The 13711-nt window shown below is 33.9% G+C and overlaps 1 protein-coding gene across 1 annotated transcript in view; it reads right to left on the minus strand.

The window, feature by feature from the left end:
- Positions 1-13711, minus strand: part of LOC133205689 (uncharacterized) — a 204308-nt gene that overhangs the window by 28443 nt on the left and 162154 nt on the right. Inside the window, exons 20-23 of the mRNA XM_061341541.1 lie at positions 10929-11063; positions 9313-9480; positions 8909-9077; positions 4842-4994 (exon numbers count right to left, since the gene is read on the minus strand). Coding sequence (XP_061197525.1) covers positions 4842-4994; positions 8909-9077; positions 9313-9480; positions 10929-11063 — 625 coding nt within the window. The remainder of the gene's footprint in view (positions 1-4841; positions 4995-8908; positions 9078-9312; positions 9481-10928; positions 11064-13711) is intronic.

A 13711-nucleotide genomic window follows, 5' to 3' on the forward strand; every position in this document is an offset into this window, starting at 1 on the left:
TTGATGCAGTTGAATAGTTCTCACAAATACTTATCAGCATATTTAGTTTGATAAAAATATTTTGAATGGTTAATTTAAAACGGAGCTAAACACAAATTGAGAAAAGTAAGGTCAAATGAAAGGTCAAGGTCAAAAAATGTTGATGCAGTTGAAAAGCTCTCATCAGTATGTATCAGCATATGAAGTTTGATAACACTATCCTCAATGGTCTCTTTAAAACTGAGCTACACACTAATTTAAGAAAAGTGAGGTCAAGGTCAAAGGAAATGTCAAGGTCCAAAAATGTGCAGTTGAATAGCTCTCCTCAGTATGTATCAGCATATGAAGTTTGATAAAAATATCTTGAATGGTTTCTTACAAACTGAGCTAAACAATAATTTAAGAAAAGTGAGGTCAAGGTCAATGGAAAGGTCATGGTCAAAAAATGTTGATACAGTTGAATAGCTCTCATCAGTATCTATCAGCATATGAAGTTTGATAAAAATATCTTGGAACTGAGCTTTGAACTGAGCTAAACACAAAGAGCGACGGAAGGACAGACAGAAGGACGGAAGATGGACATGACAAACACTATATGCCCTGGCCATATTCATGACGGGGCATAATAAAGTATTAAATTGTTTCAGAAGAAAGATTTCTATACAATCAAATATATAGTATTATATAAGAAATCAATATTGTACAGGACGACAATAATATAATTTTGCTTCAATCAAAGCTTATAAATAGTTCTTCCATCGCAAATATGAACAACAGAAGCTTATAAAAGTTCTTTTTCTCTGTCCTTGAAATAGTTAATTATAATTTTGCAACAAAAATTTCCAACATCAAAGTTTCAGCTCATATTGCTTTAAATCCCTCTCCAAAACACACTCAAACATCTGAAATCTTACACTGAAAAAAGAGTCTAGAGATACTGTATAAGGAAGTTTATTAAGTGGTAAGATTAAAACCATCTTAATCCTCTACAAGTAAAATATAGGTCAAATGCTGCATCAAACTAAAAAAGAGCAACTAGAGATAAATCAGCTCACGTTATAAAATACTTGGTAAATGCTGACTTAACAAGTCACTGAAACAGAGAATAATGCTGACCCAACAATGTTACTGAAGCAGACAATAATGCTGACCGAGTGAGTCATTGAAGCAGACAATAATGCTGACCTAGCGAGTCACTGAAGCAGATACAAATGCTGACCCACAAAGTTATTGAAGCAGAGAATAATGCTGACCTAACTAGAACTGTCCAAAAGGGACAAATACCCCCCCCCCCTTGGGTTTTTCAGAGAAGGTACCAAATCACTAATGTTTTCAAGATGTGAGAGGTGTTCACAATTTGCTTAAACATTTAGAGTGAAAATTTAATTACTCATTATATTTTTTTTAATGAATGAAACTAAGGTTCAGGCTAATAAAACATCAATACTAATAATTACAGTGTTTTTTATTACATTGAAAAAATAGTTTGCAACTATCTGTCATCTTTGTGAGACATGACACTCTGCAAATTGATTGTTTAAAAAAAATTATAATAATGAATTATACAAAATCAAATTGATCTTAATACCTTTATATCAAACTCATTTTAAAAATAAAAGGCTGGTTCCGGTAACTATGTATTTTGACAGACATAAATTACAATTAACAGACTTAGACAATAGACATCTTTATTTCTTTCTGCCCAATTCCCAGGAGATATAGATAAGATCTGCTTGATCAGAAATGCCCTAACAGCTTCCCACACTGAACTCATTAATTAATCTTTAACTGGATGCATGTCCACTCATTACTCCCAAGGGAAAAATGGATTTACACTATCTGCTGTGTAATGTAAAAACTGTTTTTAATACTTTGTGATATTTTTAATTTTAGTCCTAATGAGTTGTTTTAAGCTGTAGTTCACAGCTGTAGTGTACAAATATTCATACAAATCTATGCAATAGTCTCTGAGAACAGATCCAGACAAAACCACATAATAAACATAGGTAATCAAAGATTACGAAGCTCACCTCAATGAATGTTATCTATAAGTAAGGCAAATTTCACATCATATTTTTTTTCTAGTTAGGGTACATCCCAAGATCAATATATAGAAGTTTGGTTTAAGTAGGACTTCTAGTTACTTGGAAATAGACCTGCTCAAAAAACTGTTTACTAATCAAGAAAATTTTGGTCAGTTCCAACATCCAAAGCAAGTCTGGAAGTTTCATCCTTGAATGCACCATCTATGCAAGTTTAATCATAACAGGCCATAATTTTATATAGCTAATCCAAAAAAAAATTATCCTGGTCACTCATCTAGAAAATGTAAGTCAGATTCAGAATCCAAAGAAAGTCTGGAAGTGTTCATCCCTAGATATAGCATCCATACTAATTTAGTTAAAATATTGCTAAAATTCACTCATGTGGAAAATCTAGGTCTGATCCAGCATCCGAAGCAGGTTTGTTAGTGTCCATCCCTAGATGCATCATCCATAAAAGTTTGGTCCAGTTAGGGCTTATAGTCACTTGGGAATGAGACTGCTCCAAAATCTAAATCTGGTCTCATATGTGGAAAATCTAAATCAGATCCAGCATCTGAATCAAGTGTGGTAATGTCCATCCCTAGATGCATCATCCATGCAAGTTTGGTCCAGGTAGGGCTTATAGTTACTTGGGAATGGACCTGCTCCAAAAACTTTAACCTGGTCAGTCATCTGGAAAATCTAGGTCAGATCCAGCATCCGAATCAAGTGTAGCAGTGTCCATCCCTAGATGCATCACCCATGAAAGTTTGGTCCAGGTAGGGCTTATAGTTACTTTGGAATGGACCTGCTCCAAAAACTTTAACCTGGTCACTCATCTGGAAAATCTAGGTCAGATCCAGCATCCAAAGCAGGCGTGGTAGTGTCCATCCCTAGATGCATCATCCATGCAAGTTTGGTCCAGGTAGGGCTTAGAGTTACTTGGGAATGGACCTGCTCCAAAAACTTTAACCTGGTCACTTATCTGGAAAATCTAGGTCAGATCCAGCATCCGAAGCAGGTTTGTTAGTGTCAATCCCTAGATGCATCATTCATGCAAGTTTGGTCTAGGAAGGGCTTATAGTTACTTGGGAATGGACCTGCTCCAAAAACTTTAACCTGGTCAGTCATCTGGAAAATCTAGGTCAGATCCAGCATCCAAAGCAAGTGTGGAAGTGTCCATCCCTAGATGCATCATCCATGCAAGTTTGGTCCAGGTAGGGCTTATAGTTACTTGGGAATGGACCTGCTCCAAAAACTTTAACCTGGTCAGTCATCTGGAAAATCTAGGTCAGATCCAGCATCCGAAGCAAGTGTGGTAGTGTCCATCCCTAGATGCATCATCCATGCAAGTTTGGTCCAGATAGGGCTTATAGTTACTTGGGAATGGGACTTTATCCTAAAACTTTAACCGGGACGCCGACGCTAACGCCGACGCTGACGCTGGGGGTATAGCATAAGCTCATCTTGACTTCGTCGAGGTGAGCTAAAAATGAAAAAAACACCTGTAAAATGCAAAAAAATTATCTAATCATGATGAAAATACCAGGTGCACACCTTCATATGGCGAATAATAAGTGTACAAATTTTCAGACAAATCCTTGCAACAGTTTCCAAGAAATGGTCCGAACAAAATCTCTTCTACAGACAGATGGACAGACAGACAGATGGACAGATAGACAGACGGACAAGTTGATTCTAATATACCCCCCTAAACTTCGTTTGTGGGGGGTATAATGAGTCACTGAAGCAAAGAATAATGCTGACCTAACAAGTCACTGAAACAGAGAATAATGCTGACCTAACAAGTCACTGAAGCATAGAATGCTGTCCTAATGAGTCATCGAATCAGAGAATGATGCTGACCCAACAATGTTACTGAAACAGAGAATAATGCTGACCCAACAAGTCACTGAAACAGAGAATAATGCTGACCTAATGAGTCACTGAAGCAAAGAATAATGCTGACCTAATGAGTCACTGAAGCAGAGAATAATGCTGGCCCGAGTCACTGAAGCAGAGAATAATGCTGACCTAATGAGTCACTGAAGCAGAGAATAATGCTGACCTAACAAGTCACTGAAACAGAGAATAATGCTGACCCAACAATGTTACTGAAGCAGAGAATAATGCTGACCTAATGAGTCACTGAAGCAGAGAATAATGCTGACCTAATAAGGCACTGAAACAGAGAATAATGCTGACCCAACAATGTTACTGAAGCAGAGAATAATGCTGACCCAACAATGTTACTGAAGCAGAGAATAATGCTGACCTTACGAGTCACTGAGGCAGAGAATAATGCTGACCTTAAGAGTCACTGAAGCAGAGAATAATGCTGACCTAACAAGTCACTGAAACAGAGAATAATGCTGACCCAACAATGTTACTGAAGCAGAGAATAATGCTGACCTTACGAGTCACTGAGGCAGAGAATAATGCTGACCTAATAAGTTAATGAAGCAGAAATAATGCTGATCTAACAAGTCACTGAAACAGAGAATAATGCTGACCTAACAAGTCACTGAAGCAGAAATAATGCTGACCTAACAAGTCACTGAAACAGAGAATAATGCTGACCTAACAAGTCACTGAAGCAGAAATAATGCTGACCTTACGAGTCACTGAGGCAGAGAATGTAGGTTATTCTAATCTGAAGCATGCTCCAGATTGGTATGCCAATCTAAGAAAGGAATATACTATAGTCAATAATCTTTATTAGAGTTACCTTTTTTATCAGAAGATCAAGTATCCATAATCTTGCATATACATAATTACAGACAGACAGACATGGTGATTCTGGTATAACAAATATATGCCAAGGAAGTGAAGTCTTACTTTAGGAGCCACTTCAGTCAGAACACAAACATTTGGGAAATCCAGACAGGCACCAACAAATAATATCAGATTATTGTGACGTGTCTCTTTCAATTTTACAACTTCAAATCGCAGGTCTTCATTTTCTACAGACAGGGAATCACAATTGAATTTCTGAAATTAAAAAAAATATAGATTAAGATATGCAATTGCCCCTCCACTCCCCTTCAGTAGCGCTGGGACAATATATCAGAATACCAATTTTGTCTGAGGATGATATGCATTTTGATATGTTGTGTAAAAAATTGAAATATTGCCCAAAAAATATCTGACTTATTTTTTCTTTGTTTATTAAACATTTTTGGTTTAATACGTAATATAATTATACTAAATATGAATATTAATATGAAACAGATATACAGCTTCTTTAATTAAATTAATCTTCATTGTGAAGAAATGTATTGTACATTTTAATACAACTAGATGTGTCATAATGCCACAAATGCCCCTGCAGGCAGCCAAACTTTCAAATGCCATATTTAGTTTTCAACTTGTATTCAAACTTGATCTGTATTTTCTGGTAAAATACCTGCATATATGCAATTTCAACCTTATAGATACATTCCTACAAAACTTAGAGTCACAGGGCTCTCACTCCAGTTTTTGGGAGAGGGGCTGGGGCCATTCACATTGGGAAAATTACCGTCATTCTGGGAAAATAGGGGGGGGGGGGGGGAACTCCTCAAATTTTGTTTTTCTGGCATTTTGTCATCAGTTTAATTCTGGTTTTGAATAAACTGTTAAACAGTACAAACATGGGTAGGCTATTTATGGAAGTGCATTGGTTTTGTTCATTACTAACTGTGAGTGTTGAAATTGTGGTTATTTGTCTTTCTGAGTGACAGTAGCTAGTCACATCTTCCCGAATTTCCTTGATCACATGGTCATCGTAGTTTTCAGATTCAACGTGAGACTGACTGGTGGGCCTGGTGCTAGGAGCAGCTTAAATTAAATGTCTTTATTCTGGCACCTAGATGATTTTTTTCTTGTCAATTTTCTTGACATAATATTCTGCCATGCTATTCATGGCTCATAGTTACCTAAATCTGTATAACAATAACCTGCAGCTGGTTCCCCGAACTAGTTTACGAATATAATGGCATTAACTAATTAAAACAGTAGTTAGTTTGTTTCACTTTCACTTGTAAGTGTTTGTTTTTTGGCGATTAAGTTTCATCTATTTTGATTTTTTTTAAAAATATCTTGCTATAGAAAATTGGGAAATTTACACCTTTTTTTGGGAAAAAAGTTAACTTTTTGCCTTGGGAACGGGGCCGTTCAATGGCCCCAATTTTAGAGAATTGAAAGCCCTGCAGAGAGTGGAGACTGAAAGTTTATTTTTTCTAATTTCAAGAGGGACAACTCTATTAAAAATCATCAGACCATGACCAAATTCAATGCAAGTATTTTCTGGTAAAATATCTGCATATGCAATTTCAACCTTATACATACATCCCTACAAAAGTTAAGAGAGCGGAAACTGAATATTTTTAGTTCAAGCGGGATAACTCTGTCAAAAATCATTGGACCATGACCAAATTTGAACTTGACCTGTATTTTTCTAGTAAAATACTTGCATATGCAATCATTCATCCCTACAAAAGTTAGAAAGCGGAGACTGAAAATTCCTTATTTTTTTCCAAGCTTAAGAAGGATAACTCTGTCAAAAATCATTGGACCATAATCAAATTCGAACTTGACCTGTATTTTCTGATAAAATACCTGCTTATGCAATTTCAACCTTATACATACATCCCTACAAAACTTAGAGAGCAGAAACTGGAAATTTCTTCTTTTTCTTTCTAAGTTCAAGAGGGATAACTGTGTCAAAAATCATCGGACCACAGCCAAATTCAAACTTTATCTGCGTATTCCTATGACGTACCCATATGTCAAATTTGAGTTGAATTTGTGCAACTGATGCAGAAATAATGAACAGAAAGTCAATGATGACAGAATGACAGAATATGGTAATACCATATGCCCCGACCATTTTATGGCGGGGGCATCAAAATAAGATTTTATGACTAATTCATAATATTGTGATACATATCGTATCATGGTTCAAATATTGTGATATGTATTGATATGAAAAAAGTTGCATTGTCCCAGCCCTACCATTTATCTACTCATTTGTAAAATTGTAGAGGCCTGATGCTATATTGCCCCTCCCTCTTTTTTGGACAGCCCTAAATAAAGGACTAAATTCTAAAGACCAATATCTCTCCCCCCCCCCCCCCCCCCCCAAAATCAAACTTTGGCAAAATCTAGTAGGGATGGGTAACCCCAAAAATTTCATATCACGATATATCACAATTTTTTTTCCAAAATATCACAATATTTTTACGAGCAATTTTTACATTGATTTTCAATGAATATTCATAATTTTTCCTAAAAATATGCTGGGAAAAAAATCTCTTTTTTCATTTAAATAATATATGTAATATTAAGCATGTTTGGATACTTTTACCATTTTCAACATTTTTTTCACACTTCTTGTATTGTATTTAGAAAGAATGAACAAATAAATGAATAATTTCTGGAATTTATAATTATGTACCTAAATACCGGTATTCAGGGATCGACATTAACGGTCGTCCGATTGCCCGGGACAAGTAAATTCTCAGTTTGGACAAGGGAAACTGTCGACATATTTGTCTGATCGGGCAAGTGAATTTTTCTCATACAAATGTACATATTTATTCAGTTTACATTAATTTATAAAAAAAAGAACATGATTTCCGCCGCGTACTTTACAGACAATGTTTTTGCATTTGAGAATCCTTGGTAGCTTTTCTGGAATATACAATTATACCGTTCATTTAAAAATCGGGTTCGTTATTTTCTTTTGTAGTAAATATGCTCTTCATCTAACAAAACTTTGTTAACTTATTAGGAAATTAGATTATTTATTCACGAACAGAATACAAGTACAGTTCAGTGTAATATGATGTATCCTGATCAAGATAAGATGTACGTTTAGTAGTAATTATCTTCCTTGAGTATGTTGAGCGTTGCTTCACCGCTGTTCACAGTTATCTCTGAAAATCAGGATTCACAAAACAATCCTTCTGAAAATAATTTTTAAAAATATGAATTTTATTAAAAGGAAACGGATGATTATTACTGCATGGCAGTGTTAAATTTACTAGTACAGTGGTATAATTTATGTACAAATGCAGCATTGAAATTTTTTCAGGTAGCTCAACTTGCCAAATTAACAGTAGTGTATTTGGTCACATTTTTTCTTATCATAACCTTTACAGTAATAAAAAATTTTCTTTTTAAGTTCTTTCCTAATTTGGGGCAACCAAGTTTTGCATTCGGACAATTCAAAGTTTAAGATCACTTGCCCAAATGGCAAGTGAATCTGAAAGTTAATGTCTATCCCTGGTATTTTAGTTTCCGTATCACAATACGTATCACACAATTAAAAATCACAATATACTGGTATACCAATAAAACTAAACATCCCAAAGATTTAGAATTATGTTCTAAACCTGGGGACTGCAGACTTCAAAGCATTACCTATGATCATCAGCCCTGAAGCCTTATGTTAAACATGACATCAAGAAGATAAATTAAAATTTTAATGATTTTGAGAGAAAAAAGTGTTTTCTACATCAATATTTTGATTGAAAGTCATCGAGCACAGGTCTGCCCCAACTCAATCTTTTATTATAATGTGTAAAATAAATATCAATGAAATATGAGAAAATTGTTCTGGAGCAAGCTTGCACTCCGTAAATTGAGCTAAATTTTTTCCATTTTGTTGTCTTTCTTGAAAGTAATGGAAAATTCAAATAATTTGTGATGTCACAGAAACAAGAATTGCTGAATATAAGCTATGATAATTTCTTTTTAGATTGTTCATTTAATATATACAACTGTGTATATTTCTAGAGATTTTCAAAGTTTGGCTTTTAATGGGGCCAAATTATGCTTTTACCGGATATAGTTCTTTGAATTTTCACTGCACAAGATTATTCTCTCAAAAGTTTGAAGCCTTATTTTTCCTAAAATCAAACCTGCATATAACATTTTTGACTTCTCCATGTGCAGATGTTAGATTTATTTGATATTGCTAGGTCCTCTCCAGCAGTGGACACAAAACTAAGAGCTCTTGCATCTCCAATCATCACTTCATCAAACTTAACCAACCAGTCCAAGTTCTGTAAGGCATTTCTCAGATGCTGTCTGTCAAAAAAAAAATCTTTTTTTCTTGTATCAAGAAATATTTTGCAAAATTGCAACACTCCAAAAGAAGAAAATAATTTGATAAGATTTTTTTTCCCATTTAAAAAAAAAGAAGTTCTATAAAATTTAGGGCAAAGAGTTTTTAGTAGAAAGTCAAGAATATGCTTTTTATTTTTGTGCAATTTATTTCTTTTTTAACATTAATGAATCAAAATCACAAGATGTAAAAACAAACCTCCTGAGGAACCATCTCACAAAGAAAATGGAAGCAACAATGGCAACAGATAAACAAAGGATAGGCACAACGGTAGCAACGACGAGAGATGTATCACAAGCGGCACCAGTATAGGAGCCTTCACACGTACACACATCAGGAGATGTACACCGCCCATTTACACAAGAACTAACAAATACAAAAGTATCATACAAGCTGCAAAAGTTCAAAGGAAATTGGGTCCAGATATTGTCATAAGAGATGTTAAAATTAAACAGATTTGTCCTTATTGGACTAACGTTCCACTCTAGGTGTACACTCAGTATTATATATCAAATACCACAATGTCATACTTTAATATATATATTTCAGTAACCATTGCAACATTTTTAAAATCCTAAACAGTACCGATACACAGAAATATAGGGGCACACTGACATAACATGTGCAACAGTAATAGTAAATAGTAATAACAATGGTTAACAATAGTAAACCTAAGGAATGAGATACCTTAGCAGAACTGCAATCCCCCCCCCTTCCCCAATGTACTAATACAGGAAGCAACACTTGCTAATATGCATGATTAAGGTTGGATTCTTGTCTGGTTTCTGAGTAGATGAAATATTCGAAGTATATTTGCTTATATGTCTTATGTATTTACATGTAAGTGATTTAAAAAATCATATTTTTCTTTCCTCATCATAGGTGTACAACTTTAAATAGAAATGGTAATCCAAGTTTGAAATCTAGCAGGGACTATATTTTTGGCGGAATGATGGCGTATGAAAAAATCTCCTTTTCTGCTTCTCAAAATTACTGTAGAATATTGAATTTAATTAAAATTTTCATACAATCAAAGACTTTTAAAAAAATTCAAATGTAAGTGAAATTAATAATAATGGACTGAAGTTTTAAAACATATTAAATAAATATGATTTTACAAACAAACTACAATTTTATTAGCTTTTAAAAGCTTTCAATCTAATAAAGATTTGAGCAAAAAATCTGTACAAAGTGTTTTTTTCTCCCTTAGTAAACGGTCAAAACTTTTTGTTTTTGAATCAATTTGTATCTTTATATGACTGCTTTATCATATGTAAAAATAAGAATAATTTAAATATACGAGGCATATAAAAATGACTAAAATATCCTAAAAATTTAAGAAAAATTGAGGAAATTTGGATTAGCCAATATCTTTATGCATGTCGATTTGGTAGTATCATCTGAAAGACCCTATATGGTAGCATCCTTTTACACAAAAAGAAAAACATTTTAACTTTTGAAATAGAAGTAGGCATCACATGTTTAGAAACAGTATTTTCTTTATTGTTAAAGTGAAGGAAAGAGATATGACCTTGACCTGACCTTGGTTCTAAAATAAAAAGGTCAAATTTAATCTTACTGATACCATCACTTAGTGATTATGTCTTCTTGATTCTATGAAAATTTCATCAATTTTTAAATACAAGAAATATGAGAAGAATCCCTCCTTAAATATCAATCACTTTTGCTCAGGTGAGCTAAATATCACTTAAAATGAGAGAAAAAAAGACCAAACATAATGATCCTAAAGATTTCTTCTTTGCAATCTGTAGCAGTTTTTTAGGTGGAGGTATACAACTCTTTCTTCTACTTACCTACAAATGGCATGCTGACATCGATCTCCATACCACCCTGAGTCACAAGTACAGTTCTTAGGAACTTTACAGTAGCCATTTAGACAAGTACACAGCATCTTCTCACAGTTATCTCCATAATACCCCTCATTACACCTAAAATAATGGACAACACAATACCCATCATTACACCTAAAATAATGGACAACATTATACCGATCATTACACCTAAAATAATGGACATTATACCCATCATTACACCTAAAACAATGGACAACATTATACCCATCATTACACCTAAAATAATGGACAACATAATACCCATCATTACATCTAAAATAATGGACAACGTTATTCCCATCATTACACCTAAAATAAATATATATTATTATAACAGTAACTTGATCTGAAGAGTCGTATCACGTCAAGTTGACAGGCGCGGATCATCAGATCAAACGAGACGCGAAGCGTCGAGTTTGATCTGATGATCCGCGCCTGTCAACAAGAGGTGATACGAATCTTTGGATCAAGTTACTGTTATAATGATAAATTAATTATATACCCCTTTCCAACTAGCAAAATATAATAAAAGGAAACTTTTTGGATCAATTACATAACTTTTATCCATTAAACAATCCATTTTGTCAAGGAACTTTTTAATACGCGAGAATAAAAACGTCTTTTTTCTGTGTACTACGTCATCAGTTTCAGAGAGGGGTGATATGGATTCGGAAAACCACAGTGTGGTGATCCAGAACGTCGGATCACACCGTCACATGATTGCATAAATTCAACAGTAAATAATGGACATTATACTCATCATTACACCTAAAATAATGGACAACATAATACCCATCATTACACCTAAAATAATGACCTATCTTATTCCCATCATGACACCTAAAATAATGGACATTATAACCATCATTACACCTAAAACAATGGACAACATTATACCCATCATTACACCTAAAATAATGGACAACATAATACCCATCATTACACCAGGCTAAAATAATGGACAACATAATACCCATCATTACACCTAAAATAATGGACAACGTAATACCCATCATTACGCCTAAAAATAATGGACAACATTATACCCATCATTACACCTAAAATAATGGACAACGTTATATCCATCATTACACCTAAAATAATGGACATTATACCTACCATTATAGCTAAAAAATGTAAAATATTATACCCATCATTGAACCTAAAATACAGGGTTCTAGAATTAAGCTTTCCCGTGCCCGGGGCAAGTGAAATGTCATCTCAGGAAAGATATTTTCATGATAAACTTACCCAAACAAGAAAGTTATAAATTTCAGGCTGAGCCAGCAAAACTTTTTGAGTATATTAAAACAAATCAATAACAATAAACATCTAACTATCAGAATGTGCACAAGGCTGCTACATTCCATTTATTTACTTTTTGAGACTCATCATTTGTAGTACAGTTGCTTGTATAATATTAGAACCAATCCAGAAACATCTCAAAATTATGGATTGACTTTAAAAAAAAAAAAAAGGTGAAAGAAATGGAAAAATTTTGCAGATAGAGAAAGAAAAGAGGTTAACCTTAATCTTTCAGATTTTGGCCTTAGGCCACATAAATTTAAAGTTTATGCCTAAAAAGATTAATAACTTGGTTCTCAGGCCTTCCCGCGTCTCATTCAACAATGTGCATTACCCATTTTTATCCTCAAATGAATAAAATAAAATTTCTCTCATGCCCTCGTGGGCGCCAAAAAAAAAAAAAAAAAATCCAGAATCCCCAACCCATTTTAACTGCAGTAAAAATCAGTAAAACGTTTGACAAACATCAAGATGATCCAGAATATTGGCCTAGATAAAAATTGCAAATATGGCCATTGAGTTAACAGGTTAAGGCTTCAAGACTGAGTTTAGTCATGATGGCATTGATTTCAGAACAAATCTATAAGGGAATGACTGTAATAATTCCATGGTACAAAGTGAGGGTTTCTGAAGGTTTTTCCATGCTAGAACTCGATCAAAAATGCTATCAGAGACGGCTCCCTCAAGATAGGGATAGAAGATAGGGTGAATTTGGAAGACTGGACTAAGCCATATTTAACAATTTTCTAGAATAAAAATTTCATGTAAAGTACTATGTATCGGAACACACACACAATGGTATTACCCGTGAAAACATCTGTATTGAGATAGTATATCAAATCTGTATGTCTAACGTTTAATTATATTTCATTTCTACCGATACTTCATTAACTGAAATTTCTTTGAATTTATGCTCTAACTTGTCTTTTTCAAAGTTGTTCTAGTTTGACTCAATCATTAAATAGTAATCATACATACGATAGTATACAATATCTATAAAATGAGAAAGGGTTCAAGAACATCTTTATAATTATATCCATTGCAGAAAATGGTTAACGCATTCCTAATATATTTCTCTCATAAGAGGACCATGGCCATATGCTCTCCTGTGAATTTTCTCCTCAGTTTGATTCATGTATACAATCTTTTATATAAATTATAAAACTTTCAAGCTTCTCTGTTACAAAGGTACAAGGGAGCTAACATACATATGGAGACAATCACTAAGGTGCAGGTATTGACATCTTGTGTGTAAACTAGATTTACAAAGAAAATCAAAGGTTGTGTCCTACTTTTGTTTTTGAAATGATACGAATATTTTAACTTTTCAAACATTTTTTAACATTACTTGTTAATTAAAAGTCACATTCATATTTGCATTTTTTGGGTGTGTTTTTTCAATAGGACCTGTGTTTTCCATAAGATCCCCCCCCCCAACC

This window comes from Saccostrea echinata, unplaced genomic scaffold, assembly GCF_033153115.1.
Source record: "Saccostrea echinata isolate AGI-Se365-2 ecotype Australia unplaced genomic scaffold, CSIRO_AGI_Sech_v1 ptg000054l, whole genome shotgun sequence".
Lineage (NCBI taxonomy): Eukaryota > Metazoa > Mollusca > Bivalvia > Ostreida > Ostreidae > Saccostrea > Saccostrea echinata.